Genomic DNA, 27,506 nt, shown 5'->3' with positions numbered 1-27,506 from the left:
ACATAATCCAGTGACACAGAGACAGTGCCAGCCCAGAGAGCATGTGGCAGGTTTGAAAAGTGTAGGCTGTTTTGTATGGAGTATGGAAAGGCTGGTTATGAGACTCATTCATTGGTGAAGTCAAATGATTACGGATTGTGGAAAGGGATTTGAGAAAAATTCAAGTTTGAGAAATCCTGGAGAAAGCATAATGATACACTCTGTGAAGGACTGAATAGCGTATGATGGAAAGGATGATAGTGGTGATAGAAATTATATAGTTATAGTCATTATCATTCTGAGAGTGAGCATTTTACAAAATAAGAAATTCAAGTGCTTGTAAAAGAAGAAAAACTATAACACTGTTCTTTTTGAGACAACCTCTATTATTATTATCGTTGCTAAAAGAGCAAAAAGTAGTAAAAGGAATATTTGAAAATTAGACTGGGAAAGCAGAGAATTATGATGTCTATAAAATACAGCTAAAAATACTACTGACAAGTGATTGGATGAGTACAAACACCACTGCAGGTACCCATGAGTAACCACATGGAAATGCAGCTTTTGAATTTAAGAATGAAGATGGAATTGGAAACATTAATGAGATCTGTGTGAATACTCTTGACAACAGAAAGCTGTATCCAAACAGTGAGATCTGAGAAAGATGGATGATGAACAGAGAATGAGAGAAAGATGGGATCTGCGTAAGAGAGGTAAATGTGTTTGCAGGTGCCAGGTAGTCCAAGTTAACCTGACACTGACTTTGAGAAACCTAGAGAAATGTTCAGGGCCTGCCAGTTTGTTTTGGAGTTTAGTTGCCATGTGCTGAGTGCAGGATGAGTAGTTTTCCTCTGTCTGAAAAAGTTGTACTATTTTACCAATGGTCCAGTTTCTTGAGAAATGTGTAAGAAGCAATGGAGATGGAAGTGACCCTCACCTCAGCAGACAGTTCAGCCTGGGGAGGTGTGGGGGGTGGGGTGGTGGGGTGGGTGCGCACGTCACAGCCACGTACTTGAGGCTAACAGCAGCAACTTTCTAAAATGAGCAATCCTAAGGCTGTTACAGACTTACTCTGAAGAAAAACATCCGTCAGGGTTTAATTTATTCTAGAGATTAACTCGGATGGCCATTAATCAGGTAGTTTAAAAATGTGTTATATTTGTTAATCCTCTAATCTTAGATGTTTTTCTCTCAGATATGTTAAATATATTTCTTTTTCCTTTTTTTTTTTTCCTTTTAAGATTTAATTGGGGAAGGGGAATAGTGTGTATTGCCAGGACTTTATTGGGGAACAGTGTGTTTTTCCCAGGACCCATCAGCTCCAAGTCAAGTTGTTGCCCTTCAATCTTAATTGTGGAGGGCACAGCTCACTTGGCCCATGTGGGAATCGAACTGGCAAGCCTGTTGTTCAGAGCTCGCGCTCTAGCCAACTGAGCCATCTGGCCACCCCTGGATATGTTAAATATATTTCTAATGTGCAGAACATTGGCTTTGTATTTTCATCCCAAAGTCTTCCTTTTGACTGAAACATTTCTGGATATTTTTATTAATCTAGAGATATTTAAGACCTTTTCCCTAAAGACTGACAGATATAAATTCCTTATTAAACATTTGACCCTTTGTTATTTTGGTTTCTTAAACTATGTGAAGTCTTAGGTGTAAGAAACTTGAGACAGAAGTGGATCCTGAAGTGGAGGGCTGCTCTTTGTGAATATGATGAAATGTTCATTATCTCTTGTTTATTTTCTTTAGGGATATCAGGGAATTGCAGGATCCCCAGGTGTTCCAGGATCCCCGGGCATACAAGTATGTGATCCATTTGTAGACATTTTAGAAATAGCATTTCTAGTGAACAAAAAAAGATAATAATAATTAACATCATTGTATTTTGTGGTTAATTTAGGGAGGACGAGGACTACCCGGTTACAAAGGAGAACCAGGGAGAAATGGTGAAAAGGTAAACACACACCAACAAAAATGTGTCCAGTTGTTTTAGTGACTCCGCAGTAGATACCTGTCTGGCAGGTGGCCTGTTGGCTTAGCCTTACTGAACTTCCCCCTGTAGGGCTTCAGTGGGTACCAACAACATTTGAACTGCTTACTTTCCTTTTTTGCAACTTTAAGATTTGCCAATCTTCCTATTGAAGTGCATGTTCCTTAAATATGTTCAATATGTTAGTACCTTCCTGTGGATCTAGTTAAGGCCTCCTGGTGCACATCCAAGATGCCCATTTGTATTTGATCGGATCCCCGTGTTGATTGGTTAGCTTAATTCCTAAAGCACAATCTTATTTCTAAGTCCTTCGAAGGCATTTTACTGTTTGTTCCTGATAAAAAAAAAACCTGTACTAATTTTCTAACTGCGATCCTTGCAAAATTATTACCTTTTTAAAATAATGTGTGTAGCATCCACATGTGAGAAACACTGATGTAGACTATATCCATTTTATGTTTTTATGGTCACTCATGTTGGTTGCAGAGAATTATAGGTGCTAAAGTATCGTGTTTGGATGATCTCTGGCAGATCTCATGATGAATCTGCCACTTTCAAGCTATTTGATCTTGGGCACATTACTTAATGTCCTTGAATCTTATTTTCTTCATTGACACAATGGGGATTTCTTTATATGCTTTGGTGAGGATTAAATGAGACAATGTATGAAAAATATGTAGTATGGTTTGTAGTGCAGGGTTTTTCTTAAATAAATGGTTGCTATTTAGTTTTGCTTTGTTCATTAAGTAGCTTGGTTGCCATTGGGATGTAACAAGGGGTGGGCTGGCATGTCTCATTGGCAGAACATGGGTTAGAGTGATCACCAGGACAAACAGGAGGGTTAGTGAATGGAAGAAAAACACAGGAGGTAAAATAGGTCAGGGAAGCTTTATAATATGGGGAGAGTTAGAGGGCCTATTTTAAATGATGGAGGTACAGCTTAAGAGATGATAGGAAGCAGGCCAGGCCCATAGGAACGGGAGATGTCATAGCTCTGGGAATAGGCAACCTGACCTTCTCCAGGTGAATGTGGAATTCCACTGGGGAGGTGAGGAGGACACCTGTTCTGAGAGCTACATTCTAGTCTACAGGATCATTGCTCTTTCTTTGACATTCTCGCAAATAACCTGATTTGGGGGTTGGGGGATGCATAAAATATGCACTCATGTGTGAATGAATGCATCTATGAATGGGTGGTTGAATGAATAAATTTATTTTCCCCTTTATCTGGGTTTTAGAGACCAAATAGGAAAAGGAGGCTTTTAATTTACCTTAGAAGAATTGGAGTAAGTTTCCTTGGGAATAAGTGTGCGTTACTTAAAAATAAAGGAATAACAGTTTTATTAGTCACATCTGAAACTAACTGCCCTATTGTTTTGGGCTATTGTGCTGTCTTTAAAATAGATGTGTGTGAATTTTACAAAGCCACAGTTTTTATTGAATTAGATAAATAAGAAGTATGTTTATGAAAAGGTCTCTGTTTTCAGTCCAACAATGATTTCATTCAGAATTGATTGTTTCTGAAATTCATTGTCTGGGCATAAATCTGATTTGAGGCAGTCATTGTGGGCTTAAAATCACCATGTGCTATCATCTTAAGTTCCACCTCACATTCCTTGTGGCTTCAGAGAGTTCTTTATCTAGACTTAAAATAATTTAGTAAGTTAGTTAAAGACTTTTCCGTGGTTGTTCCTCTATAACACGGTTCCTTGATTTTCAGAAGTGGGAATGTTAAAAAATAAAGCCCTGAAATGGCCTTGACTTGTGGTAGTACAGGATATTTTTTCCAGTCATCACACAGTGGTGTTTGGGAGATTGTTCCATACAATCTTGTTCTCCATTCGGATATTTTTCCAGAACAATTTCCATTTTGTGGGTTTCCTCCGAAAACTCCCATAGTAGGAATTTCCACGTAAGATAATTAAAATTAGATGCACTTTCTTGCTTACTTTTAACATTTGTTCTTCCCATATCAGACACATTGAATATGTATAGTTTTTGCAGGATTTTTTTCTTTTAATTTACAAATCAAAAGGAAACTATCTACCCAATGGTCTTCAATTGGTAGCTCATTTTATAATATTCTTTAAAGCTATTCTTTGGAATCTAAGAAATACTTTAAGTACTTCAAAATACTTACTCAACCTTACAGAAACCTAATATATTTAAATCATGTGGAGAAGTATATTTTGTTAAAACTTATATTGGGTTGTATTGGTTACCTGGTACATATTTATGGGTTTTTGAATAGTGTATGAAACTTTATGTCAAATTGAAGTCTGGAGACACAGAAAGTATTAATAATTTATTTTTTTTAACTTATTCAGACTTTGTAAAAACTCATCACTTGGTTTTCTGAGTTTAAGAAATAAAATATGCCAATTATATCAAAGGTATCATTATGGAACATTTTATACATTTTGTTTAATTTCTTTGTTACAGAAATTAACATTTAAATGGGTCCTTCAAGACCTCATTTTCCATTATGCTCAGCATCCATACCAGAATATTTTGTGATGAGTGAGACTTCCCTATTTAAATAAGTCCCTTATTTTCATTATCTGGGCTTCCAACGTCCAAAGATTAAGTGGTGTTACAGTGATTTCTCTTATTTCTATGAGAGAGGGAGGGAGGGTGAAAAGGAGGGGGAGAGAGAGCGAGAGAGAGCGAGAGCGAGAGCGAGAGCGAGAGCGAGAGAGAGAGAGAGAGAGAGAGCAGTCACAAAGGACCAAGCTAAGAGAGTTGTTAAGGAATCATAAGTTCAAACTTAGTATGTTAGTGGTTTTACTTCTTACAGTGTTCCTGAGCATTTAAAAAATTAAAGCAAAGCTATTGATGACATAAGAAGGACAAATAGTTACAACTGACTTAGCAAAGTTGCAACTTTTTTTCTGTTTTCTCAAAGACAGTCATCTACCCTTGTAGATTTCTGAAAGCACCACAGCCCAAACATGGGTGTATGTGTATGTTGGGGGGAAAGGAGAGGGAAATGTGAAACAGTTATAGATTACAGGCTGGGCTCTGAATTCAGCCTACTTAACCCCCCAGCCTTGGTTCTTAATCTCATTAAACTTGGTTTTCAAAATCTAGAAAGTAGGGGCTATAGCATTACTTCATAGCCTTGTTTTCTAGATAAAATGAGGCCATGCTTGTGCTTGGCCAAAATTAAGTGCTATAAATGATGATGATGATGATGATGATGATGATGATGATGATGGTGATGATGGTGGTGATGATGATGATGATGACAATGACAATGACTTGCTGTTTACCTAAGGTAAAAGTTTTTGGAAATACCTTTGGTTTATTTTTTATCGTTTCTCTAAATGTTGAAATGCCCCATCTGAAGCATTCAGACAGGAATTCCCTAAACTTATTCCCACTCCATCTACCCTCTTACCTGTATATGTTCCTATATTCTGCCTTCTCTCCTGTTTAATATGGATGAACTGTTCATATATAATACCCAACCTTCCTCTTGTGCTCTGAATCACATATTTCTCTATTACTTTGTGTTATTAATTAGCCCTTCTCATCTGTGTCTTTAGTTTTTTTTTCTTTTCTAGTTAAATTTTCCCAATAGCCCAAACGATGACCCTGAAACCAACCATGGAACCTCCTTTACTTAATACCCCATTTATCTGTTTTCCATTAGAGTATAAGTATGCCTTTACTCACTCTTCACTTTCTAACTTCCCTTTCTCTCTTTAACCAGTGCCCATAGGATTTCTACCCACACCTTCTGAATATTTAGATCACTACTGTCTACCATCTTTAAAATCCAGTAGTCAATATTTTCCAATTATCTCTGCTTCTCTTGCTGCATGTCTCAGCAGCATTTGGCACAACTGATTATTTCCTTCTTCTGGGAACAGTTTCTTCTCTTGCCTTCTTTGGTTACTTTTTCACAGTTTAGTTTTCTCCTCTTCCTCGATCCATTCTGTATATGCCGGGGTGTTCCAGGTTCAGCCCCATGCCCTTCCTCTCCTTCCTTAGTAGAGTCTATTATTTCAATATTATTAACTATAAACTTCTAGGAATATAAATTTATATAGTAAATATATAAATATACATATTAGAGATAAGTATAGTAATGATTGATATATTGATATGATTAATTGATAATCAATATAATAAATAAAAATATTGTTAACTACATATTATATGCACATACTGTTTTCTAATATTTTGCTTCATCTGAATCTGGAGAATCCATGGAATTGCTGCTATAATCAGGGATATTCAGAAACACTTTTCTCCACTTTTTATGGAAGGAATGGTACCATATTTTCCATCTCTCCTTCATCCTTTCCTCAGGGCCTCTTCTTCCAAAGCAGCACTAGCTATGCCCTCCCTACTTACTCTCTGAAGTCAGGCTTTGCTGAATCCCCCTCTTGTATATATGGTGTTGACCTGTATGTGCTCAGGTTTTTACTACTTCTCTGGATACCTCTGCAAAGTCTTGATTGCTTCCTGACCTGTCAACCCCTTTTAAGGATCTATGACAGATTCAGCATCTCATTGTATTATGAAGAACCATTAATTCCATGTCCCACCTCATTTATTGGCTGCTATGTGTCTTTCTGTCTTCTTTTTCCCTACTGGCGTCATTGGGAAACTTACAACTTGTATCGAATTTTTAGAGTGCTTCATATTTTCTTGGTTCTGAACTCTACTTCTCATCTTCGCATTGGGTAGACTCTGTTCTATGATCATTGATACACTATGGCAGTGACCCTATAATAGGAGCTCAGGACTCTACCTTTTTGCTAGGCCCGAGTAGTCCAATGGTTATCCCGAAACCCCAGGGGAATGCCCACCCTTGTGTTAGAGGAAACCTTTTAGTAGATTTGGACAGTTTCCTGTAATTCATTATTGCCTAAGCCTGAGTAAGATTTAGCTTTTTTTCCCCTTTTTAATCTGAGTGAAGAAGGAACAACCAAGATGTATACAGCTTTTGATGTATTGGGTGCTTCAAGGCTTTTACTGTTCTGTGTACATTTTTTTGTTTTATTTTTAGACATAATTTGCATTGGTATTATCCATATGCATTCCTTATCACATGTAATCCTCACAAAAAGTCATGTGAGGTTAGTAGAATAAGTCATACAAGGCCTATTTTTATAATAACTGAAGTAAATCATCCCTATTTTATAGTTTGGAAAACTGAGAAATGATGAACTTAAATCATTTGTCTGAAGTTACCCAAGGATCGGAGGTTGAAATAAAATGTCTTGATCTCAGTCTGGCTTTCTTTTCACCATATTTTTCTGTTTTGGCCAGAATAGTTTGTAACAGTGTGATTTGTTCCACTTTCACTCTGTTGCCTTCACTGTGAGAGGAATCCCTGAATGCCTGTCAGTAACCAAGTAGATAGGAGGGGGAAGAGGGAGTTGGACAGATGGATTTAGGTGGCACTGATTGTGCCAGGAGAAGAGGATTCATGATTTACATCTCTCTCAAGGAAGTGGGATAGTGCACTCTCGGTCATAGATTACCAAACTTTTAAATTGCAAAATTTTTACAGTAAATGTCTTTTTGGCATGTAATCCCATATATACGTATGAATTATATGTCTATGCTACTGAACAAAACATCATTGTGTACCTAAAAAACATACACACATTGAGAAATTTTAAAAGAATGAGATTTTTTAAATGCTTGCTTTCCTATTCTCTTACTATTGAAATAAATAATCTGGACCTGACATTAGAGACTATGACTTTAGATCAATTTATGAGGTGGACAGACGCTTCAAAGGCAGATTCATCAATCATGAAAGCTTTGGAAGCAACCTGTGGAAAATGGGACCATTTTACTGTAAACCTTGGATTATCTTTGATTCTAATCTCATGTAAACTCAGATAGAACCAAGAATGTGACTCTTCAAAATAATTGTTTTATTGACATTTTCTTGGAGTATACCGGAGTGTTTACCATGTTTTAGAAAATGAAAATGTTTTGTATATTCAGTATATTATCTATTATCCATCACAAGCAAGGCATCAACTAGGATAAAGTAGGTTATGCTGCAGTAAAAAACAAATCCCAAATGCCTATGGCGTAAAACAAAAAATGTTTATTGTTCATCAAACTACACATTTATTAGCAGCAATCAGCACGGGTCCCCTGTTGTCCTCACGTGTAGACTCAGGCTAACAGAAATTTCACCGTCTAGTTTATAACTAATTATGGTAGCAGGTGCATGGAAAATCAAACAGTGGCTCTTAAGCCATTTCCATTCACCTTGAATTAGCCAGAGCAATTTTATATATTACAGCAATTTCAAGAGTCAGGAAAGTGTGATTCTTTCATGTGCTGGGGAATAGAGAGAATCTGGATATCGATAAATAGTGGTCATCTCTACTAAGAAATTACAAATAAATCAAAAATGGATTTTTTTCTTCAAAGAGGTTGGGATCTAATAAAGCACATAACACACACAAAGTAACTGTATTTTAAGATAGTATTAAGTGCCAACAAGGAGAGTTGCATAAAATTTTCCAGAAGTTCAGAGGAAAGTTCAACTTGCAAAAAGGCTTCATGAAATCAACTTTAGACAGAAGGTTAATTACAGCTACACAATATAGGGGCTATTCTTGCCCAATTTAAGATTTCTTTAATTTAGGGATGCAGTGGTTCTTTGTTTTGTGTGAGTGTGTGTGTGTGTTAACAAGACAGTAATGGACAACTTTTAGATATATTTCTTAGTTTTTCTGACTATATCCATAGGAAAATTTCCCAGACGTCAATTGATTATAGGATCAAAAGATTAAATTCGTAATTAAATTTTGAAACGAATGGCCTGTTTACTTTCCAGAAAGTTTGTATTCCCTCAACAAGTTTGTGAAAATATCTTTACTTACACTCTTATCAGCACTGAGTTTTACTCAAGTTTCTAATTTTCACCAGTGCAGGTTAAAAATGGTACTGGTTTGATTTGCATGTTTATTAGTGAGGAGAGTATCCTGTCATGTAATTTTTGGAATTTTTGTTATTTCTCTGTAATTTACTTTTTATTCATATCATATTTTTCCTTCTGGGCTGTTTATCTTTTTAAATATTTACTTTTATTTGCAGTTCATAAATTGTGTGAAAATATTTCTCTTGGTTTATATTATGTGTTTTGACTTTTTAAATTTTAGCCATATAGAAAATTAAAAATTTTACATATATATAGATTTGTTAAAATTTTTTCTTCTATGTTTGTGTCTGTTTGGAAGGTTCTGCATTCTAACATTTTGAATATAGTTACTCATGATTTTATTTTAGGATCTTCTTATTTTATATTTTAACTTTAAAAATTTTTTATTTGGAATAGTTAGAGGAACATTGATATTTTTCCTCTCTTTTCCTAAATGGATAAATTGGTTGCCACAATATTTGTGAAATAATCACTTTTTATCCATTTATTTGAAAAAGCATCATTATCATTAAATTTCCATTTTAATCTAGGTCTAGTGTTTTGGACTTTCCATTTTGTTCCATTTATCTGTCTACATCTTCTCCACTGCCAAATTGTTTAATTATTGTCACTTCATAATATGATTTAATATTGCCAGGGCTAGTCCTTCCTCATTATTTTTTATAATCAAAATTTTCTTGACTATTCCTGCATGCTTATTTTTCCAGATAAAGCTCAGTATGTTTTGATCAATTTTTATAAGTAATTCCTATTCCTATTTTAATTAGAATTCCTTTGAATTTATGAATCAATTATAGAAGCATTGGCATAGTTCCAATTTTGAGTTTTTCTATTCAAGATTATGATTCATCTTTCTTTTTATTTCTGTCTTGAAACTCAGTGAAATAATATTAGCTTTTTCCATATTGGTTCTCAACATTGCCTGAGTTTATATGTAAGAATTTTTATCTTTTTTGTTCCTATTATAAATGGTACTTTTTCTTAAATATATTTTTATGTTAGTTATTGTTTATATATAAAAGACTTTTTGCTTATTAATTTTTAAACAGCTGTTAACTGATTTCTCTTATTAATTTTTTAGGGTATTAAGTACATTGGCATAAGATGTATAATCATCAATAAACATAATTTATTTTCTTCCTTCTGGTATTTACTTTTTTTCTGTATTTTGTCTAAATTCGTGGGCTAGTCAAAACTGTCTAGAAAAACAAAAGTAGTAATGATAATGGGCAACTTTGTTTACTTTTAAAGTTTCAAACGGTCACAGTCTCTTTTAGTCCAGGTTTGTGGCTCTTTTGGTATTAGGTTGGTGCAAAAGTAATTGTGGTTTTTGCAATTATTTTTAACCTTTTAAACCGCAATTAAACCATGGTATAACTCAACAGCAAATATAGATTTGTAATTTTGTGTCTTTTGACTTTTGATTACAACCAGCAACAGCATCCATAATCCTATTTTAGTCATGACCTCCTCTACATTAATTAATTATTAATAAATGATGAGTGGCTTGAATTTTTCAGACATTCACTACATTCCTAGCTTCTCTTTCTTGAGCCATTATGTCCAGCTTGAAAGGATTTGTTAGATTCAGCTAAACTGATTCAGAGAATTGGTGTTTAGGGCCATTCCCTTGATTTAGTCATTCCTAAAGGCTGAGATTTAATTGAAATTCTTTTAAGGGCCTTCTCCAGTTTCATTATTTTCCTGGTAGAGATGAGAAAACAGTTGCATCTCCCAATCCCAATATTTTTGGATGTGATCTGTACCTTTTGTTATATTCATTCATTCATTCATTCAATTATGACTTGCAAACTGGCCATTGCTTTTCTGTGCTCATTTCTTTTATAGAGCCTTTTTAAATACAGCCTATATCAATTCATTCATGATACCAATATTTAGTGTGTGTTTTTTCAATTCCTTACCTCTGGCTACAAATTCATTTGATGCATTATTTGCCTTTGCAAGTTATTATAAGAATATTTTTAAATCAAATATTCACCACTGCATTACATGAATCACATTTTTCCAGTCTCCAATAATTTCACTGCTCACTATCTAGACTCAAAGCCAAGGCCATTTATATTTTTTAATATTGTTTTGGCCCTCCTCTTTCTAGTATACCAATTTTTATATTAATATCTTAGACTAAGGTATATTTCAGTAATAGATGATCAAATAGCTCATTGGCCAACACAAGAGCATGTATTTGTCTTTCACATTACATACCCATTATTGATAAACTTTGGCTTAACTTGACCACTTCTTTGCTATCAATTACTTTTGAACCTTGTTCATAACTTGCCTGAGTACAGTGTTTGGGTCACACTTTCTCATGTTCTGTATTTTGTAGATACTGTCTCAATAGTCCCCAACCATTTTGCTCACTAAATTTCTCTGCTGCCAGCTTCTCTCCCCAGTCTCCTTAACTGCTGTATGTGAACATGGATATCATGCCTTTTTATTTTACTTAAAAACCTTGCTTATGCAAATGATGGTAGCTTTGTCCATATTTTATTTTTTTTGTGCCAATATGGTGAATGTGCTCCTGGTCTTCTCACTTCATCAGAGATTTGTTTGTCATCACTAGTAAATTAAAGTTTGAAACTTAGTCTTCTATAACTCCTTGCTGGAGAATGGAAGTCTTACTGGGATTTTGTTTAGCCTTATAAGGGAAACCTGGTATGTACCTTTCTTTTGTAGTATTACCAAGTATTCATGGCCTAGCTAAATTCCATCTTATCAAGAGTGTGTCTTATTTTTTTTAATTAAAATTTATTGGGGTGACAATGGTTACTAAAATTACATAAGTTTCGAGTGTACAATTCTGTAATACATTGTCTATATATCACATTGTGTGTTCAACACCCAGAGTCAGTTCTCCTTCTATCAACATATATTTGATACCCTTTACCCTCATCTATCACCCCTGCTCCCCCCTTACCCTCTGGTAAGCACTAGACTATTATCTGTGTCTATTAATTTTTGTTTCTTTGTCTTGTTTCTTTGTTGCTTTCAGTTTTATATTCCACATATCAGTGAAATCATATGGTTCTTGACTTTTTCTGTTTGACTTATTTAGCTTAGCATAATAATCTCAAGATGCATCCATGTTGTCACAAATGGCACATTTTCATCTTTTCTTATGGCAGAGTAAGTATTCCATTGTGTATATATACCACATCTTCTTTATCCAGTTATCTATCAAGGGACGCTTTGTTTGTTTCCATGTCTTGGCCACCATAAATAAAGCTGCAATGAGCATCAGAGCACATATATCTTTACGGATAAATGCTTTCAGATTTTTTGGGGTAGATACCCAGGAGAGAGATTGCTAGGTCATATGGTAATTCTACTCTTAATGTTTTGAGGAACCTCCACACTGCCTTCCATAGCAGCTGCACCAGTCTGCATTCCCAACAGTGTATGAGGGTTCCTTTTTCTCTAACACTTGTTATTATTTGTCTTGTTGATGATAGCCATTCTGACTGTTGTGATTCTGATATCTCATGGTTTTTATTTGTATTTTTCTGATGATTAGTGATGTTGAGCATCTTTCATATGTCTGTTGGCCATCTGTATGTCCTCTTTGGAGAAATGTTTAATCAGGTCCTCTGACCATTTTTTAATTGATCTATCCTGGCCTTCCATTCGTTATCTCATTTCAGTCTTCTGAGAGTTAGTTCATGTTATTCTCTTAATTTGAATCTCTTTTCTCTCTAGGAACTTTTACCACTCCCTTCTACTCCAAGCAAAAGGGAAAAAAATGTATTTAAAAGTTAGTTTTAGTTCTTGAATTAGGAGTCTACATGGTAGGGGAAAGAAAATCATCCAGTTTTCTTGTGTCTCTTGGTCTCCCCCTAAATACTATTCTTCTTTTTTTTCTTTTATCCTCTGCTTGGCTAAATTATTGAACTTTGGGGATATAAGCTTGTGGAAGAAAAAGGGACTCTGTAATAAATATGGCCAAAAGTTACCTCACAGGTGATGTACTGTGTCAATTTGTATCATTTCTGCTGTGTCTGTCTTGCTGTCTCTTGTGACAGTGGACCATTGTAAACCCACCTCTCTAGTGGACAAGATACTCTGAATGTTGAAGCACCAATAATTTACTAGGGCTTTTGATGAAGATGAAAGGTTGAATACACACATTAACTTTTTCTCTATCTTAACTCTAATTAAAGCAATAGTCAAAGGATTAATAACAATTATATAATAGTAATAATAATAATAACAATAGCAACAACAACAATAAAAACCTAACATGACACAGAGAATGAAAGGAAATAACAGCTTCAAATTTTTGGAAGCTGAAAAGGATGCTGAATCATAAAATTACAACTCATATGATTTATATGAAAGAGACCCGCTTTATATATACAATCATATACATGCATACACACCTGCACACACACACACACACACACACACACACACACACACACGGTACCCCAAAGGCTCAGGAAATTATAATATCAAGTATTTCTGAAAATGGAGGGAGGTGAATTGAAGGTAGAACTGAAAATGGAAGCATAGTTGAATGTCCCTTTAAGAACAATGAAATCCTACTATCTCTTCAACTCTACATAGCCAAGTATACCTCCCTCCTGCTACCCTGGCAGAAACATAAAAGTTTAGTATCTGGAGAAGAGAAAGCTGAGGATCTCTACACTGGGAAGAAAAGGCTAAGTTGTATTAAAACAATGGAATTTAGAAAACATTTGCCATGCTTACTCTGCCTACTTCTTTCCCCTCTCTGGCCTCCATAATGCTGTCAGCCAGTCCTGTACACTAGTCACAGAAGATCCATCTGTGGGGAATCCTGTGGCATCCAGAGCTATCCAGTAAAATGACTCAACCAGGCCGTATTATAGTGAAGCTCAGTCAATGAACAGTACCCACTGAGAGCTTATCAGCTTCCATATGAGCTGACAATCAGGAACCACAAATAGGAAAGCTAAAGATCAACCAAAAATCTTAGAAGAAACCTATATAAGGGATGGGGAGGAGGACTTGCGAAAGCTCTGTCATTAATGCTCTCAGAGAGACATAGCCCTGTTAGACCTTGTTTCGCCTCTGTTCCTTGGTGTTGGGTGATGGGTCATCAGCTCCAACTTAAAGGCAGCACCTGTGGATACCCTCCTTGTGGATATATTCCAGAGCATTATTCTTGGCAATCCCTGCATAAACCACCCCAATCTCATTCCCAGGGTCTGCAGGCTTTTCCCCTGTCTGTTCTAGAGGGCCTTCTATCACAGTTGTATCTACCCATATGCTTAGAAGTAGCTGAAGGAAAGTTGTTTATATGAAGTGTGGATGGAGTTGGGTTGTAGTCTGAAAGTCCACATGTGGAGGCATGAGGCCCCCTACATGACAAGTCCTCCATAATGCCTGACATAATAGATGTTATAGACCATACCGATGCTTAACACTAAAATTTTGGCTCTGTAAACAAAAGGAAGATCTCACAAGCTTTTTAAGAGCAAAGACTCTACAACCATTACCACCTCCAACCAAAAAATAATGTCACATACAAATGATGAGAATCAGAATGGCTTCAAATATGTCACTACAAATCAAGAAGGGAATGGAGCAGAGCCTTCACCAGTCTGAAGGAAAAAAAATTCTGTACATATATATGCAAATTATCAATTACATAAGTGAATAGAATAAAGATACTTTTAGAAATTTGAGGTGTCAGAAAGTTGTTTCCCATGAATTCCTCCTCAGGAAGCTATTGGATGATGTGTTCCTTTCAACAAAGGAATAAACAGATATGAAAAACAACAAATCTATACTGAAACAAAGGAGAAGGCTCTAGGAAAGATATATTAAAGAATATGAAAATTTCAATGTGTATGAGTATATTTTAGAAGTGATTTTGACAACTGGAGACATTTGGAGTTCAGTATTGCAATAAGTTTATAAAAAACTAAGCAGTCCCCCCCACACAGAAAAAAAGAAAGAAACATGATTTGTAACTCTAGGACAAACGTTTGGGCAGGAAAAGGCAAACAATCAGCATATTTATGGTTTGGCTGTGAATCTTAGTATCATAAACATGGACTACTGATTTAACCAAAGCTGTAACAGAAGATTAAGGGGATCCATGCTTCTTAGAAGTAGAGATGGGGAGAGGGTGGTATGAGAAGTTAATCCTCATCTTTCACGGTGGGAAGTTAGTAGGTAGTGCTGGAATCTGCAAATGTGATATTAATGTAACTATGTGGTTTGATGATTTGAACTCATAGAAATATAGAACTTTAGAGTAAAAAGATTTGCCTTTGGAGGGTTCTGGTTCTATGCCTTGCACAACTACGAGGATGTCATGCTTTAAAACATATGAATATAAAGATTTAATAAATATATAAATAAAAATTTTGCAGAAATTAAGATTTTAAAGAATTACGTTAATCATAGGTCACTGGTCACATCCTCTTCTCTTCCTGCCTGACAAGCTAAGAGTATAAGGAAATGTTTGTATATAGTATCTTAATTTGCCTAAATAAAAGTCAGTCTACCCAAATCTTGCTGTGCCAGCTGTTTGTCTCTCTTGAAACTTTGTCTTCACAATTAAGATTTGAAGCTAAGACAGTACCACCCAATATTTCCCACAGAACTAAGTACTAATATTATATCTAGTAAATATCAAATTGTGATTTTTCTTCGTCTCCCTTCTTTTGACAATAAATTAAGACACATCTGTGAAGATACCTAACTCTGGGCCCCCAAATACTTTCCTTTTATGAACGTAAGTGAAGCCATGATAAATGAGGACTAATCTCTCATAGAGATAGGCTTTTAATATTAATATGCATTTAATTGTTTGCAGATTTATTTTCAATGGATTTTGACAAGGGTGACGTTGAAAAATGTATGATTGTTAGGCTGATATGTGTTTTGTTTAATTAATTTCAGTTTTATTTTCAGGGTGACCGTGGACTTCCTGGTTTTCCTGGGCTGCATGGAATGCCAGGATTAAAGGTTGAAGAAATCTGTTTTTTCGTTTTGTTTTGTTTTGTTTTTAATTCAACAATGCTAAAACAAACGAAATAATAAAACAAGTTCAGCAATGCTATATTTTATTTCAAATTGGAAGTATTGCAAGTATATTATTAATGCTCCTCTATCAATTGGAATATATTGAAGTAAATAATTAAGATTAAAACCATAGTTCACATAAAGCTTTTCCAAATTCCCTTTAAAACTCGCAGTGATATAAATCTTAAAATATTTAAAAATTGATGAGTAAGTTTTACTGTATGGAAATTCTCTTAATTATAAGCCCTATACTATAGTCCCTGTTATAGTACCAACTGTTCATATTTTTCCTTGTTTTTCTTTACAAAGCCTGGAAAACAGGACTTTTATTAAAAAAAAAAAAAAAACAACTTTAACTTATTTTATTTCTATTTTATGTTGATGCTGACATATTAACTTCATTGTTTAATTGTTCCTTTTTCTTTAACCTATATGGGAAATATTTATTATTTTCTAAAATTCAGTATTGCCTTTTAGGGTGAAATGGGCCCCAAAGGAGATAAAGGATCACCTGGATATTATGGCAAAAAGGGAAGTATGGATCACAAAACTAAGTATCCATATTGAACTTTCAATGTAATGGAAACAGATAACTTGAATCTCAGTCCCATGCCACCACTATAGCAATTAGCTTTGTTCACCTTTCCCAGAGGATTTTTTCAGATCAATGAAAAACAGATGGTGACTGTTATGCGTGGTGTTCTATAAGAATACATTATTTTAGTGATCATTCTGAACTTTTAAAATATTTACAGAGAAAGATTCCTTGGGAGTGGTAACTGCTTAGCAGGGTGTCCAGTGAGAATCAATGTTATGGGCCTTTCTGCTTCTTTATATTGAAGGAAGATTATATTCTCTGTATATTTGAAATACACATTGCCTTTTAATTTTTCCAAGATGTGTATGTTTAGTTGTTTGTAGTAATTCTGCATCCATCAATATTTTCAATGTCTTCTGTTTTGTCCACTGCCCTGGTAAAATAATGCTTTACCAATCGTTGCAGGGCTAACACAAGTTGTAGTTCCATGAATTCTGTCCCTACATAATGAGGTTAACTTATTCACTTTTCTATTTAAGTACGAGTTAGACTTTTAAAACATTATTGTAAGGTTTGTTTTTCTAAGTGCTCTTTTTTAATACAGGGTGCAAAAGGTGAAAAGGGGAATGCTGGTTTTCCTGGCCTTCCTGGACGTGCTGTGAGTTTGATAGAAAAGTTCTTTCAAGTTTTACTTTAAATAACAAGTATCTTATGGTATCTTTCTTTTTAAAAAATAGTGCAGAAATATGTTAAAATACATTTATTTGTTTTTCAGGGAGAACCAGGAAGACATGGAAAAGATGGATTAATGGGTAGTCCTGGTTACAAGGTATTTACAAAAAGAAAAAAAATGATTTCTGTAACTTATGAATGAACATTAGAAAAAGGTACCAATATTTGACTTCCTTACATATGACACTGATATAAAATTAATGAGCTTTACTGCAGTTTAGAAATGGTCCTAAATTTCTTTTGAGTCTATTGTGAATTTGTGTGTGTTAGAAATAAAATTTCTATGTATGTAGGTATGGCATGAGGTAAAAGTCAAGGTTCATTTTTTTCTATACGGAGATCCAGTTATTCCAGCTCCATTTATTGAAAAGACTACCTTTTCCCATTTAATTACATGAGCATTTTTTCCAAATATCAATTGATCAATATCTGTGTGGAACTTGTTTTGGACTCTTGGTTCTGTTTCAATAATCTATACCTCTGTCCTTCCTCGACAGCACACTCTCTTGATTACCATAGCTTTAAAATAAGTTTTTAAATCAGGTAGTGCAAGTACTCCGTTTTTAAATTGTGTGGGTATTGTAGATCCATATAAATCTCATATAATCTTTGGTATCAACTTGAATTTTTTTACAAAAAAATCCTACTGAGGTTTGTTAAATAAGCTTTTTAATTTGGAATAATTATAGATTTATACAAAAGTTGCAAATATGTACAGAATTCCCTTAAGTGCTTTACCCAGTGTGTCCTGATCCTAACATATTACTATGGCACATTTGTAAATAGTAAGAAACCATTATTGACAAATTGCTATAGACTGAACTCAGTACTTCATTTGGGTTTCATTAGTTTTTCTACTACTGTTCTTTGTTCCAGCATCCAATCCAGCATATGCCACATTACATTTGTTTGTTATGCCTTCTTAATCTCCTCTGATCTGTGATAGTTTAATAGTCTTCTCTTGTTTTTCAAGACTTTACAGTTTTAAGAAGCATTGGTTAGATATTCTGCAGACTGTCAATCTGGGTTTGTCTGATGTTTTTCTCATGATTAGACTGGGATTATGTTTTTTTGGGGGGGAGGAAGGGCAGGATAATACAAAGGTGAAGTGTCTTTCTCATCATATTAAAGAGTATATGTTATTCATGTCAGTAATTATTGGTTTTATTAACTTTGACAATTGGTATGGTAGTATCTGCCAGAGAAACCTGACATTTTACCATACAATTACAGCTTTTTTCTTCCTACATTCTCTTTGGAAGCAAGTCACCAAGTCCAGCCCCTTCTGAAGATAGGGATGGGAGTGGAATTAAGTTCCAACTCTTAGAGAGGAGGTTATCTACATATCTTTACATTTATTTAAGGGGAGTTGCGGTGGTAATGATTTTGAGTCTTTCAATCTTCGAACATGGAATATTGTTTCACTTGTGTAAGTTTTCTTTAATTTATTCCAGCAATGTTTTCTAGTTTTCAGTGTACAGATATTGCATGTCTTTTGTTAAATTTATATCCAAGTATTTTATTATATTTTTTCATACTCTTTTGAATAGATGTTTTAAAATTTTATATTTCATTTGTTGTTGTTTTTTTGCTAGTGTATGAAAATATATACACTACAATTTGTTTTGGTGTATAGATTATATATCATATATCTTGTAATATTGCTAAGCCCACTTATTGGGTCCTGCAACTTTCTTTGCAAATGTCTTGGGATTTTCTGCATAGATGATCATATTGTCTGCATATAAAGACAATTTTCTTCTTCTATGCTAATTTAGGTGACTTTTATTTATTTTAACAGTTTTATTGCACTGACAAGGCCCTCTAATAAAATATCAACTAAAAGTGGTGAGAACGTACATTCTTTTTTTTATTATTAAAATTTATCGGGGTAACAATGGTTAGTAAAATTACATAGGTTTCAAGTGTACAACGCTGTAATACATCAGGTATATATCACATTGTGTGTTCACCACCCAGAGTCAGTTCTCCTTCCATCACCATATATTTTACTCCCTTTACCTTCTTCCACTATCCCTCCTCCCTTCTTATGCTCTGGTAACCACTGCACTATTGTCTATGTCTTTGAATTTTTGTTTCTTTATTTGTTTGTCTTGTTCCTTTGTTGCTTTCAGTTTTATATCCCACATATCAGTGAAGTCATATGGTTCTCGACTTTTTCTGTCTGACTTATTTAGCTTAGCATAATAATCTCAAGATCCATCCATGTTGTTGCAAATGGCACTATTTCATCTTTTCTCATGGCAGAGTAAGTATTCCATTGTGTATATATACCACATCTTCTTTATCCAGTCATGTATCGAAGAACACCTTGGTTTCCATGTCTTGGCCACTGTAAATAAAACTTCAGTAAACATCAGAATACATATATCTTTACAGATAAATGTTTTACTAACACATAGCCTGTGTTATAGGAAATACTGAAGGAGGTTGTTCGACCTGACACACACACAAAAAAACACACAAAAGAATATGAAACCATAAGCAACATTACGAACAGATAGACAGAAGCAGGAAATGGCAACCCCAACACAAAATAGAGCACTATGCACTTAAACATAACATAAAGGGTAAAGAAAAAAAAAAACATTAAAAATAAAAAAAAGAGAGTGTATATTTTAGCCTTGTGTCTGACCTCAAATAGAAAGCGTTCATTTTTCACCAGTAAAAGTTGTTGGTTTTACATAAAAATATTCATCAGAATGAGGAAATTATTTTTTATTCCTAGTCTCTTCATGGATTGTCCTCTTTTTAATTATGATTAGGTGTTGAATTTTGTCAAAAAAACTTTCTGCACTTGAGTTAATTATATGATTTTCCTCCCTTATTTTCTTAAAATGATTTATAACATTAATTGTTTTTTGCAATATTGGGATAAACCCCAATTGGTCATCTTATATTATTGTTTTTGTATATTTCTGGATTTAACTTGGAACTATTTTATTAGAAATTTTATATAAACCGTGGTCATGAGGAATATTGGTCAGTAGTTTACTTGTGATATTTTTGTATAGCTTTGGTATTCAGATAATACTAGCTTCTATTTTCTGAAAGCAATTTATGTAGAATTGATATCATTTCTTCCTTATTTGTTTGGTAGAATTCATCAATGAAACCATGTAGACCTGGGTTTTGTAGGTGTGAGGAAGATTTTAGTTACTGATTAAATTCCTTGTACTTAGAAAAGGAATTTACTATTTACTATTTACATTTTCTTCTTGAGTAAGTTTTGGTGATTTATGCCTTTCAATGAATTTATCCATTGCATTTAACATTCAAATTTGTTGGAAATTTTTATTTATAATATTAAATTATTCTTGTCCTTTTAACATAGAATTTTAATGATGTTTTATCTTTCATTCCTGAAATTGTATTTTGTAATGATTTTTTTGTTGGCAGTTACAATTGAAATCAAGCACCTGAGGGTTTTTCCTCATCTTCCCTTCTGCCATCTGCCTGATGCTTTTGTTTTTGTTGAGTAGTTCTTTAATAACGTTCTCTTATTTCTTATGTGAAAATTGTTCTGCTTAAGTATTTTATCTTTCTTATAGGGTGAATATTAGTAAACTTCGTTTTCTTAGAAAATTAGCCATTCCCTCTAGATTTTTCAAGTGATTTGTGTATTATGCATATTCCTCTGATTTTAAAAATGTTCTTTCTGTTTCAATGAATATTCTCCCTTTGTCATTATTTACTTTGAATATTTATGCTTTTATTTTTCACTTTTTTTCTTGATTGTGAACTTCTGTATCCTCTACTATGTTGGCTTTTATTTAAAAATCCAACATTGTAATTAATTATTCACTTCACTGATTTTTCCTTTTTGTTTACTTTTATTTGTACTACTTATTTCTTTTTTCGTATTTTTTTCTAGCTTTTATGATTGAAAATTGAATTAATTTATTTTCATTCTTTACATTTTATTTCCTCTAGGTAACTCATAACTATTTTTCTGAATATTATTTCAGTTGAATTACCTTGATTTTAATGTACAACACTTTCATTAATATTATTGTTGGAAATTCTTCACTTTTGGCTTTATTTCCCTTTTTTAAGAGTTGTTTAAAAGTTAATTTTTTTTTTAGATTGAAAGGGCTTTAATTTTTTTTATCTATTGTAAATTTCTGGCTTTTTTGCACTGAATCGGAGAATGTTATTTGTATAATTTCTTCTTTATGAGATTTATTATTTTTCTTTGACCAATTTTTTCTTTGACTTATTATATGTTCAATTTTCAAGAATGTTCCCCGTGCGCATGAGAATGTAAATCTCTTTTTCTTTGAAAATGTGCAACTCGGTATATCTTTGTAAGATATACTTTACTGAGGATCTTGTTAGATATCCTATATACTTAGTTTTGGTTTCTTTGACCTGTCTTAGACAGAGAGTGGTGTGCTAGTCTCTTCTTAGTGTGTATTCATCTGTTTCTCCTTCCATCTTCTGTTTCATGAAAGTTCTTTTTATTTTGTTTGCTGCATAGCTAGTCATAACTGTTACATCTTCATTTTTTAACTGTGGCTTTAGCATTACAAAATGTCTCTTTTTTTTGTCTCCTTTAATACATTTTAGCTTGAACTTTAAATGATACCTATTATCTATGTCACAATTAATGAATTTATTCTATTTTCCCCCTTTCATTCTCCTTTTCTTCATCTGTTTAATCATGTTATTTCTACTTTTTCAGATCATACAATATTTATAAACTGTTTTTCTAGTCTTTCTTCATCTTTGTTTTAGATATGCAAATAAATATACTCAGTGTTCATCATCATCCCCTTGACCAATATTCCATAATTGTAATATGGGTTTGGCAAAGCTCCTTCTCTGATGTATTCCTTAGGAAGGGCTTGTGAATACAGTATTCTCTGAATTCTTATATTTTAACGTACTTTTCTATCTTCTTTTTACTTGAGTGACAACTTGGCTAACTATAAAACCCTTACCTCACTGTTTTTCACTGTTTTTCCTTAAATATCTTTCATATATTGCTCCACTGTTGTCATATACGTTGCTGATGTCAACTTAATTGTCTTTCCTTTGTAAGTGGCTTTGTTTTTGTATGGAAGCCCAGAGGTTTTTGTATTTTGGTTTTTGTTTTAACTTTATAATTAAACTCTAATAGCATAATTTATGTCTTAAAATTCAATTCCTCTCCTGGGTATTTGCCCAAAAAAAATCTGAAAACATTTATCCATAAAGATATGTGTGCTCCGATGTTCATTGCAGCTGTATTTACAGTGACCAAGACATGGAAACAACCAAAGCGTCCTTTGATAGATGATTGGATAAAAGAAAATGTAGCATATATGCATAATGGAATACTATTCTGCCATAAAAAAGATGAAATAGTACCATTTGCGACAACATGGATGGATCTTGATATTATTATGCTAAGCTAAATAAGCCAGACAGAAAAAGTTTAGAACGATATGATTTCACTGATATGTGGGATATAAAACTGAAAACAACAAAAGAACAGGACAAACAAATGAAGAAACAAAAAGTCATAGACACAAACAATAGTTTAATGGTTACCAGAGGGTAAGGGGGGTGAGGGGTGGTAGATGAGGGTAAACAGGATCAAATATATGGTGATGGAAGGAGAACTGACTCTGGGTGGTGAACACACAATGTGATACATAGATGATGTAATACAGAATTGTACACCTGAAATCTATGTAACTTTACTAACAATTGTCACCCCAATAAACTTGAATTAAAAAAAAATTCAATTATCCCCAAATCCTTTCAATAAGTAGATTCAGGGCTTCTTTTATTTCTGGAATGTCCTTTTGCATTTTAGTTTTAAAAATAACTTTTAAAAATTGTTTTGGTTCATGTTTCAAGACTCCAGTTATAGAAATGTTGAGACTTATTTGACTATCCCCACTTCTGCCACTTTTTGATCCTTTTTATCTTTGCTAAAATTTCGCTTTTATTGGCTATGTTTAGTTTCCTCCTTAATACCTTTTTAAATTTTAAATCTATTCTCCCTTGGTTTCTAGTAATGTAATCATAATATCTGAGATAATTTTCTTTTCAATTTATTTCCTGAATTAATTTAATTCTTATTTCACATATTTTTGTACATCTGAAAAATGCTTGTATAATGTTAATTCAAGCTACAGCATTTTGTTGCAGTTCTCTTCTGATTCATGTTTATTTTTGTGTCAGGGAAATTTACTGAAATGTTTTGATTCTCTATCTATTTTTTCTTTTAATAGTTTTGTTTGGATATTGTCTGCCAATTCTTTTTCAGTTTGAAATGTCATGTATATTTAGACTTGCAATAATAGGCAAGGATGTAAAATTTTCTGTGGCTCCCTTTTTATGTATGGTGAAAGTAGAAGTTTTTTTAATTAATGGAATTATTTATTGGGAAGGGTTTAGTATTTCTTTTGAGGAGGTGGGGAAGTGAGAATTATAATGTATTCGTTTAAGATTCTTTTGACACATCCACAAGTAGATGTGCAACAAGTAGTTAGATCTAGATAAGGAGCACCATCTTATTTGGAAGGGGAATGAATGGGATACTGAACAGAGTTGGAAGGGATTATCTTAGGTTGTATGAGGGATACCTGTTTCACTGTGAGAAAAAAAAAAGAAAAAAGAATGGATGGATGCAAATGCATGTTAAGCGTGTTAGTTTGGTGGTAGTATGTTTGGTAATATGTTTGACTTTTTGTTTTCTCTAAAGAAGTGGGAGTTGTCCTTTGTTGAGAGAGGGGACAAAAAGGTTGCATAACTTACTGGCTGGGTAACTTTTATATATCTATGGGGAGAATGTCACAGAGTGGAGATTAAGGAAATATAGAAGCTGCATTGAAGTCTAGTTGAAGCTGGAAGTTAAAATCTGTGTGACTGTTGTACTATTTTTTTCCCTCCCTTGGCTGTACTTAGAAGCCCAGGCATGGGTCTGAAGAGGCTTTCAGTTTGGGTTACTCAATATTGGAGTTTGCATGAGCAAATGAAGGAGATGAATAGGTAAAGGGGTGACAATTTTAGTTGGAGAGCAATTGAAATACTGAAATGTGTTTAAACTGGATAGGAAAAGAACTAAACACAGGAGAGGACAGATTATAACAAAAGACGTAATTTATTGTATACATACTACATGCCTGGCTCTTTCCCCGGCACTTTATATGTACTTTCTCATTAATACCATAAATCATTAGTACCCTTTTACAGGTGAGGACACTAAGGAATGGAGAGATGAAGTAATTTGCCCAAGATCATGTAGCTATAATTAAATAAGTAATGACAATTTCTTTCACCAAATTGTTGAAAAACCATTTGCTATCCAAATAATCTTTTCCAAATTTAGAAAATGGTAATTTAACTATTGACTACAGTTTTTATGACATTTTAACTAGATTAAAATATGGACCTTATTTTTTAAAATACTCATTTCACCTAAATTATACTGTCAAACCACAGCAGTACAAATATAAAAATAATGTTGAAGTGCTAAAACATCATAAAAGTAAAGGATTGTTAAAACCCAATTTTTTTAGAGGCAATAGAGTAGCCTACTTTTATGGATCTTCCCTTCTGTGCTTAGAGCTGTGCAAGGCACTTTCACAAAGGCTCTTATTTATGTATTTTTTTAATTAAAAAATACCTATGAAATTAGGAGTATTAATGTCATTTAGACATTAAGACCAGATTAAGAGAGATTAAAGAATTTACTCGAAAGTGCAGTCAGTTACATGGCAGAGCTAGAATTCCAGGCCTAGCCTATGTGATCCTGTGTATGTGTGATGCCTTCCAAATTTCGTGTCTGTTTATTTGGTCAGCCAGGAGAAGCTTCCCAACCTTACATCTTCAGTGTAACCTCTGGCATGCTAGAGATTTGTTTGCATACTAAGAATAAACAATGCAGTAAGATCAAAGTCAAAATAAAGTGTTTACCGTGTTTCCCCGAAAATAAGACCTAGCCAGACAATCAGTTTTAATGCATCTTTTGAAGCAAAAACTAATGTAAGATCTAGTCTTATTTTACTATAATATAAGACTGGGAACATAACGTAACGTAACGTAACATAACATAACAATATAACATAACACCGGGTCTTATATTAATTTTTGCTCCAAAAGACGCAGTAGAGCAGATTGTCTGGCTAGGTCTTATTTTTGAGGAAACAGGGTAATAACAAGTGAAGATCTTCCTCAAAATTAAATTATATTGTAATGGTCACACATCTTCCACCTGATTTTGAGGGTTGCTATGGCCACGAACTAAATTACTTGCCACACCCTTTTATGTTTTGTGGGTATCAAGGACTACGGCATGAAAGGAGATACACATGCAATGCAAGATTTTATTTTTTATTCACCAAGATCAACTGTGATTTATTCCAAGTATGCAAAATGGTTTCCACATTCATAAATCAAACAATGTAATCCATCAGATTAATCAGCTAAAGAAAAAAAAAATCATATAACAGTTGACCCAGAAAAGGTTTTTGACAAAATCCAACACCCAATCATGTAAAACTTGCTGAAAACTAGGAATCAAGGAGAACTTCCTTAACTTGATAAAGAAGCAATGCAAGTTTTGTATGTCTGTTTTTAGCTAAATTTCCTTCTTAAAAATAACTGGTTTATTGTGGAATAAATCATCTTTGATACTAGCTGTAGAAAATAGTTGAGGAATAATGTTTATCATGACATTTTCTCAATTTTTTATATCAAGCAAGAAGTTAGTATTTGTAAACAAGGGGACATACCGTCTCACATATAGTCTTACATTCTGTTCAGCAAAAAGAAAGAAAAAAAGCCTCATAGAAGATGTGTTTTCTGCCTTTAAAGAATGTGCAAGTCAGGAAAACAACACCTACATAAACAAGATACCTGCTGAACAACCTGGTTATTGTAAAATTCAGTACCAAGTGTAAAGCTATAAAATGCCATTGTACTTCACAGAGAAAGGCAATGGTAAGAGCAGAATGGGTGTGTAAGTCTCTGTCTTGAGATCTGAGCTAGAGCAGTGGTTCTCAAAGTAAGGTCCCGAGACCAGCACTGATAACACCTCCTGGAACTTGTTAGAATTGCAAATTTTGGGGATCCACCCCAGACTTGTGGAACCTTGGGTGGGGATCTACAAGCTGCAGTCTAATAAACCCTCCAGGTGATTCCAATGGCAGATAAAGTTTGAGAATCATTGCTGTAGACTATAAAGAATTGGTGATACTTTGTTGATGCAATTCTGCATCATTCTGATTATCTGTCCTAACAACAAATAAGAAGAATAAAGATAAACTAAATCCTCCAATAATTGTGGGATTTCATTATTGATAAACCTTGCTGCTGAGTAGTGTTTTTGAAAGAAAACCTGTTAATTAAAATAAATAATAAAATTGGGTCAAAGGTCAGAGAAATAAAAGAGATTTTTACCAACTGAAGTAGTCATGTAATCCCAAATGACTTGTTTTTACTACTTGACAACTGCCCTCCCCCTTTTACTTAATAGAAAAATCTGAACTACAGATTTACTTACACACATCATAGATAACAGTACCTGGACGTAGGGGAAGTAAGTGGCCTAATGACGTACCGCTGTGCTAGTGTTCCCACATCATCAAATCAGCTTGAGAGCTGTAAAAACAGATTTCTGGGCTTCACCACCCAGAGCTTCTGATTTGGTAGGTCTGCAGGAGGGCCTGAAAGTTACACTTTGAATAAGTTCCCACATGAAGTGAAGCTGATCTGGCCGGTGTGGGGCCAGACTGGAGAACCACTGACTTGGATGAGTCCTCCTGACTAGAGACGTGTGTGTTGAGTTCACATATAGTTATTGCATTATTTCCTGTTGTTTTAGGACTTGACATATCTCTTTTCTTTAAATTTTCAGGCTTTGGAATCTGTAGCTTTTAAACTAAGTGGAACCAACACACAGCTTTTTTTCCCTTTGATATTTTCATAAGCTTTTCTGTAGAATCATTGGATCAGCAGGAACTTCCTCCTCCCAATTTGGTTAATTTACAGGAAACATTCTTTGCTCCCTCTATTCTCAACTGTCAGCTAGTGTTTGTAAATAAAATTGGAACAGATGAAATACTTGGCTTTAGTTGGCATTTCACTGTGCTAAGAATTCATAAAATGCAAGAATTCATGAAATTGGGAGAATCAGTGTTTATATAATGTGATATGGTTGATTTTTTTTCTAAGTGCTGATTATATTAGCCAAATTTTATTGGTTCTTCCCTCTGTGGTGCATTTTCTATGATTTGGGGGAAATTCATTAGAATGTGAAACTATGGAAAATAGTGTTGGCATAT

At 34.0% G+C, this 27,506-nt stretch overlaps 1 protein-coding gene across 1 annotated transcript in view; it reads left to right on the top strand.

The window, feature by feature from the left end:
* COL21A1 (collagen type XXI alpha 1 chain) overlaps nt 1–27,506 on the top strand; it is a 155,124-nt gene that overhangs the window by 87,842 nt on the left and 39,776 nt on the right. Inside the window, exons 11-16 of the mRNA XM_074333116.1 lie at nt 1,732–1,785; nt 1,883–1,936; nt 15,825–15,878; nt 16,413–16,468; nt 17,080–17,131; nt 17,249–17,302. Of these exons, the coding sequence (XP_074189217.1) occupies nt 1,732–1,785; nt 1,883–1,936; nt 15,825–15,878; nt 16,413–16,468; nt 17,080–17,131; nt 17,249–17,302 (324 nt within the window). The remainder of the gene's footprint in view (nt 1–1,731; nt 1,786–1,882; nt 1,937–15,824; nt 15,879–16,412; nt 16,469–17,079; nt 17,132–17,248; nt 17,303–27,506) is intronic.

This window comes from Rhinolophus sinicus, linkage group LG05, assembly GCF_036562045.2.
Source record: "Rhinolophus sinicus isolate RSC01 linkage group LG05, ASM3656204v1, whole genome shotgun sequence".
NCBI classification, from domain to species: Eukaryota; Metazoa; Chordata; class Mammalia; order Chiroptera; family Rhinolophidae; genus Rhinolophus; species Rhinolophus sinicus.
This window is presented reverse-complemented; position numbering and strand designations above follow the sequence as displayed.